This window comes from Gekko japonicus, unplaced genomic scaffold (genome assembly GCF_001447785.1).
Source record: "Gekko japonicus isolate JY-2015 unplaced genomic scaffold, Gekko_japonicus_V1.1 scaffold687, whole genome shotgun sequence".
NCBI classification, from domain to species: domain Eukaryota; kingdom Metazoa; phylum Chordata; class Lepidosauria; order Squamata; family Gekkonidae; genus Gekko; species Gekko japonicus.
The window spans coordinates 160,694-166,693 of record NW_015161424.1 but is presented as its reverse complement, the minus strand read 5'-3'; the positions used below and the strand labels follow the sequence as shown (position 1 = coordinate 166,693).

Genomic DNA, 6,000 nt, shown 5'->3' with positions numbered 1-6,000 from the left:
ATGCTGCCCCATATCCTGTTCCTGGAGCTCCCTCTCCCTCAAGAGCAGGATTTCAGGGAGCATTTGCAACTACTGCAGGAGAGGGGTAGGTGGTAGCATTGTGCTCCAAGCCAATACGTTTAATAGTGTCATCATTATCTGAATTACATGACCATGCCTGTTTGATGTGTTAGGGATATAACAATCCCTTTTGAGTTCATGAGGCTGTTATTATCTTAATGTACTTGAGTCCTATAATTCTGTAGTTTAGTTTTTCTGGTTTTCTCCCATGTCAAGCAAGAGGACAAACACACCTCCCACTATTTTCATTTAACTCCTCTACCAAGATTACTTCCAACCAGTGTTTCTGTCTTGTTCTCTCCCAGTCTTTTGTCACACAATCCAGCCTTTCCTCCATGTTTGCATAAACTGCTGCATATACCAATGGCCCATATTTCTTCCTGCTGCCTATAAATTAAAATCTATATATCGCAGAAATCCTTTGCTGCCTGCTTAACCTTGGGAATATTTGTGGGGGGAAATTCAACATGTTTATTCCTTTCCTTTCGTTTAATGATCAACTCATGTGGCTTAAGGTCTCGAGTCAGGGACATGTTTATTGTGGTCGTTAATTACTGGCTAAACTAAAAGTGTTTTGTCAGTTGGTTTACACCTTTAAGTAAATTGTTTTTTTTGCAACCATAGAAAGAACTAAATTTTAATTCTGATTTTGTGTAATCATTTTAAATTAAATGTACAAGGGAAACCAACATTTAACAAATCTTAACATTTACATAAATGGCATAGGATTATGAAATCATGCTTTTAGCAGATTGTCTTTCTGTTATGGTCCACTGTGTTTTATCCAGTCATTGTTATCTAATGTAATACAGTTCCAAAATGTTGCATATCTAAACCTATAGATCATCTCAATACTTGGATAGTTTTCTTGTGTGTAATGTTGAGGGCATAAATGCTTCATGAGGAGGGTTGCCAAGTTCTCTCTGGCCGCCGGTGGGGGTGGCAGGGTAGGCGTTGCCAGCTCCAGGTTGGGAAACTCCTGGAGATTTGGGGGTGGAGCCTGGGGAGGACAGGGACCTCAGCGGTGTACAGTGCCATAGAGTCCACCCTCCAAAGCATCCATTTTCTCCAAGGGAACTGATCTACGCAGTCTGGAGATGAGCTGTAATTCTGGGGGATCCACAGGTCCTACTTGGAGACTGAGATCCCTATTTATGAGAGGAGTCTTTGTTGGGCCTCTATGTGTACATGAAAATATATATGCATGAGAAATTTTTGGTTTTGTTGTGTCACTCTGTCAAAAAATTGTGATGCTTTCTGGGCTCATAAAAAGTTGATTATAGAGTGGATACTGAGCAAGGGCTCCAACAAGCTTATTTTCCTCCTCCTTATTTTCCTTTAACTGACATATATATATGTGTGTGTGTGTGTGTGTTGATTGCAATAAGATGTATTCATTTAAAAACAACTCAAGTATACAGTGGATGCTTCTTTGCTCTTTGACTTAACTTTTTTAAAATCTGAAATTTTATTTATTGTGTCAGTTTCTTAATACTCCATTTATTTTTCTCCTTTGAAATTACCCTCTCATTTTAATTACCTTGTTCACAAGCATTTGCGCATGACAGACTTTCCCACATTCCTTTAGTTTTATGTGGTTATTTAATCCTACTGAAAGACCATCCTGTCTTTTTTTTCTTTGCAGAAAAGGCATGCTCCCTTGTACAAAGAAAATAGATAAAAATACTGAAGAGAAGGAAAGAGAGCTTCTACATGGCCCTAAGAGTCACCTGCAATCATCAGTAGTATCAGGAAGGTCAGGACTTCAAGATGGTCCCACACATCAAATAAAATCAGTTCAGAGCAGTTATAGAATATCAGAACTAGTCAGCAACAAATCAAATAGAACAAACAATTTCTATCTTATATCATCATCCAAGAGAAACAGACCTGTCAGTGCTCCGCCAGGTCAGCTAAGGTAATCAAAGCTGTTCCATGTTGCTTTTAACTATGACTGCTTGTGCTCTATCCCCTTTCAACTGGATCAGTAATGACGATTCAAATGACAGCCTTAAACTTATAGTACAAGACAGCTCAACATTTATTAAGATTTATGATTCCTCCATTCACAGGGCAGCTTTAAATGTGTGTGTGTGTGGGGGGGGAGGCTGTGAGGATTTCTTGTGTGTATGAAAAATCATGTAAACCATGTGTACATTATCATGTGTTACATTTATTTAGTTTACCAATAAATGACCTGTTATGCCATTTCCAGTGCATGTCTATGAAGATTAGGGTAATAGTAAACTTCTATTTCAGTGGGACTAAGGCAGCAAATCTGTGCACACATACTTTAAAGTAAGCCTAACTGAACACAGTAAAATGAATTTCCAATAAATATGGATAGGAAGAGCACAGGAACTTCTAAGCATATAAAAAACATAAGGACATGAGGAATCCAAAATTACAAGGAAATTATCATTTTTAGCTGTAAAATGCATGTAGTTATTTTAAAAGTTTATTTAATTCTCTAATATGTGTTACTGGCTCTTTAAAGGAAAAGATATAACTCACTGCTATTATAAAGGAAGTTACTGTTCTAAGTCCATTGAAGTCGATGAACTTTGAAAGGAATAACTCTGCTTAGGGTGGCACTGTAAATAATATTAACAAATTTACTTTGTTGGTTGCATTTTCCCATAAATTTAGCAAAAAGTACTTTTTAATTTTAAATTGCAGAAATTATGAGATAAATGATATTTGAGGGACACTGTCTAAAATGAAAAGCACTAATAACGGTTTAATTGAATTAAACTGGAATTATTTTGCAACAGATGTTTACAGTTTCCTTGCTCAAAATTTCACTTGGCTCGGAAGGCCTCTGAAGTGCTCCACCTTTTTAAGCGGCAGCCTTGGATACTCAGAGTAACTGCTTTTAAGAATGGTACACTAAGTGTATTTGCTAAAGTTGCAGTGGCACCTTCCATTAAACTGGTAAGTATTAATATAATTTTTTTGTATCTACAAATATTCAACATGATTCTCACAATAAATGAAACACTTCAAAATTATGCATGTATATGGTAATTATCTTTCCCCCTTAAACTCTGTCCATGTAAAACAATGGCTACAAAAATATACAGACACAGGGCCAAATTTTCAATTTATGAAATCCAGAAAACAGCAAGATTAAATTATATAGAAATATGGATCTTAATTATGAGAGTTACTGTTTCATCATGTTCTCAAATGATAACATTGCTTGAAAATAGTTAGCAATTGGATGCCTAAATACTGCATATGGGTAAATATATAAGACCTGGATTTTAAAGATTTGATTCTTGACTAAATGATTTACTGGAGTAAATTTTAAATCCCTTTTTCCTTACCTTTTTGTATTCATTTAGCTGCTGGAGGAATGTACCGAAAAGCTGAAGCTGAATATGGCTGCACGACGAGTCTTCCTGGCAGACGGCACTGAAGTACTGGATGCCATAGACATTCCCCATGATGCTGACGTTTATATTTCAACAGGAGAGCCCTTTTCAAATCCATTCAAAAAAATTAAAGGTAAAAAAATGCCACAGTCAGTGGCTTAAGGGGTGCAATTAAAAATGATTTTCATCCTGTCTTTTTGCATGGTTTAACAAAACTAATGTTTACTCATTTACAGCTCAGTAAGAAGATAATGTGCTTAATGAAAGAAAAATCTACTGACAGCCACGTTTATTGCCCTTCATTAGCATTGGTGCTTAATTTAATATAGATCTGAATAGACATTAGGGAGCCTGCAGGAGGTTAAATGGTGAAAATATAATAAATTAAATCAGAGATTATTGAATTTACTGTTAGTTTCACTGACATCTAGCAGACACAATTCATTAGGCTTATTACACTAGCAAAAATAATAGTTCAGAGTTTGAGTGCTTTATTAATTTAGGCATATGACCTTTATTAAGACATACCATTAAAATAATTATCAGACTGTTCATACAACAATATAAAATATTCACTCTGAAGTTGCACATAAATTTATATGTGCACCTCTTCTAATGTTAAATTATGACAGTTAAAGCTTTTTTCAACATAATATCTGAATTTACTGTCTCTTATCACTAATTGATTGTATATGTTTTCAGATTACAAGACTAGAGTTTAAAATTTTATGCTGCTGCTATTTTCAAGTATTTTTTTAAAAAAAGATTTTGATTTTGACAACAGTGCATGTTGGTACAAAGTTGTGTGTGGCTTCCATAACCAAGTCATAAAATATTGCAGTGTAATATTTACTATCAGACTTTAACTGAAATATTTTTGTTAAATATTAAAATTATGAAATTCATAAAACTGGATTGAGTTAGTGAATCCTCTTTAATATCACACCACTGACCCCCAAATAAAATTCATTATCTTAGGTAATGTTACATTTTAAAATACTGTATTGGCCTAGTTTTTTACGTAGGTTAATGCACTGTGTTGAGGCCTAAGTAAAACAAAGTTTTCAGCTAATGTGCAAATTTTTATGGATCATGGCTTTAAAATGTAGTACTGTTCTAAATTTTTCCATAGCAGTTACAATTGTGTTTAATTTTTGTGAAAAACAGCAAAATATTCTTCATTCTTTTTTCTTAATACGTCAATAGAAAGTGTTGAGCTACCAGTCTAAATATGTTATACAAATGAATGCATTACACTGAAGGATGTTGTCACTGCCAAATAAAATTGTGCCCAAATGCTTGTGCATTGAATATTGGTGGCTCAGAGGAAAATGTTGGAAGACTCTGTAGTAAAGAAATGTTATTGTAAGCTGAGCGAATTATGCTTGAGAACAGTAATTGTTTCATACAAAAAGGGATTAATAACATCAAAGTGCCCATAAATACCTTTTTAAAAGGCATATTATATAAACATTTTACAAAGAAAAACATTTTATTTTATTTATTCCACAAGCTGAATCTTATAATATACATTTATTTCTGTTTTTGCAAAAATTATATTTGCAATAAGTAACTCATAACTCATGAATTATGCATGTAGTGTAGTATTACAGATGATATGACAGTCTCCTTGAATGTAGTCCAAATGATCCATTGAATATGTTTTAGTCTATTAACTCAATAAAGGAAATAAATTTAGACAAAAATCTTTTTGTCATTTCTTAGTTCATATAAAAACAGTGAATTGTCTGTTCTTTCAAATAAACCACAATAATCAATATTCACTTTATTTTATATCTTAGGAGTTATTAAGTTAAACCTAATATTATAATAATTCTGTATAGTCATAAGAATAGTTTATGTAAGGCATTATTACTTTTTCCAAGTCATGTTGGACTACATTTTCAAATTAATTAAGCATTTATTTCTTTCATCACCTCTACTTCATCATTCCCAACAATAAACTTCTCTGCTTTGTCTGCATCTTTTGGCTGTGTTTCATCATATCATATGCACTGCTGTTCCTTTAGCACCAAAATGTTGGCACACAGTACTGAAAATTTCACACCAACTCTTGCTGGATCAGCAAGCTTAACCTACCAAAATCTGGTGTAGTGCAATAGTATTTGACTGATAATCAATCTTTTTGCAGCTCGACAGTTGTTTCTGGGACTCAGACTAGAGCAGGTGGCAGATGTGCCTTGTCTTTTGAGAAAAGAAAGAGTAGGTGAGGTTGGGCACAGTGTAACATATTGTGTGGCCATTAAAAGGGCTTTGCTAGGGTAAGTATTACAGGAAAAAGTCACTGATATGCATAGAAGACCCACCAAGAGTATCCAATAGGTCTTTTTTACAATCTGGTTTATAAATTTAATTCTATTACAGATTTGTCCCAAATGATTTAAACACATTCCAAAAGTAATTTTAAAACATTGTCAACAAAACATTTTTTTCAAACTACAGATGTCAACATATTCTTAGCAAACCTGTTACTGCAATATACAATATAGAGGAAATGTATCATATATGATATAACAAAAGAGTAATTCTTTGGTAAAATATA

At 33.8% G+C, this 6,000-nt stretch overlaps 1 protein-coding gene across 1 annotated transcript in view; it reads left to right on the top strand.

Moving 5' to 3' along the window:
* Window positions 1-1,712: 1,712 nt before the first annotated feature.
* The window catches only part of DCDC1 (doublecortin domain containing 1), a 52,519-nt gene continuing 48,231 nt past the window's right edge, over window positions 1,713-6,000 (top strand). The window contains exons 1-3 of the mRNA XM_015428439.1: window positions 1,713-1,978; window positions 2,835-2,994; window positions 3,408-3,570. Coding sequence (XP_015283925.1) covers window positions 1,713-1,978; window positions 2,835-2,994; window positions 3,408-3,570 — 589 coding nt within the window. The remainder of the gene's footprint in view (window positions 1,979-2,834; window positions 2,995-3,407; window positions 3,571-6,000) is intronic.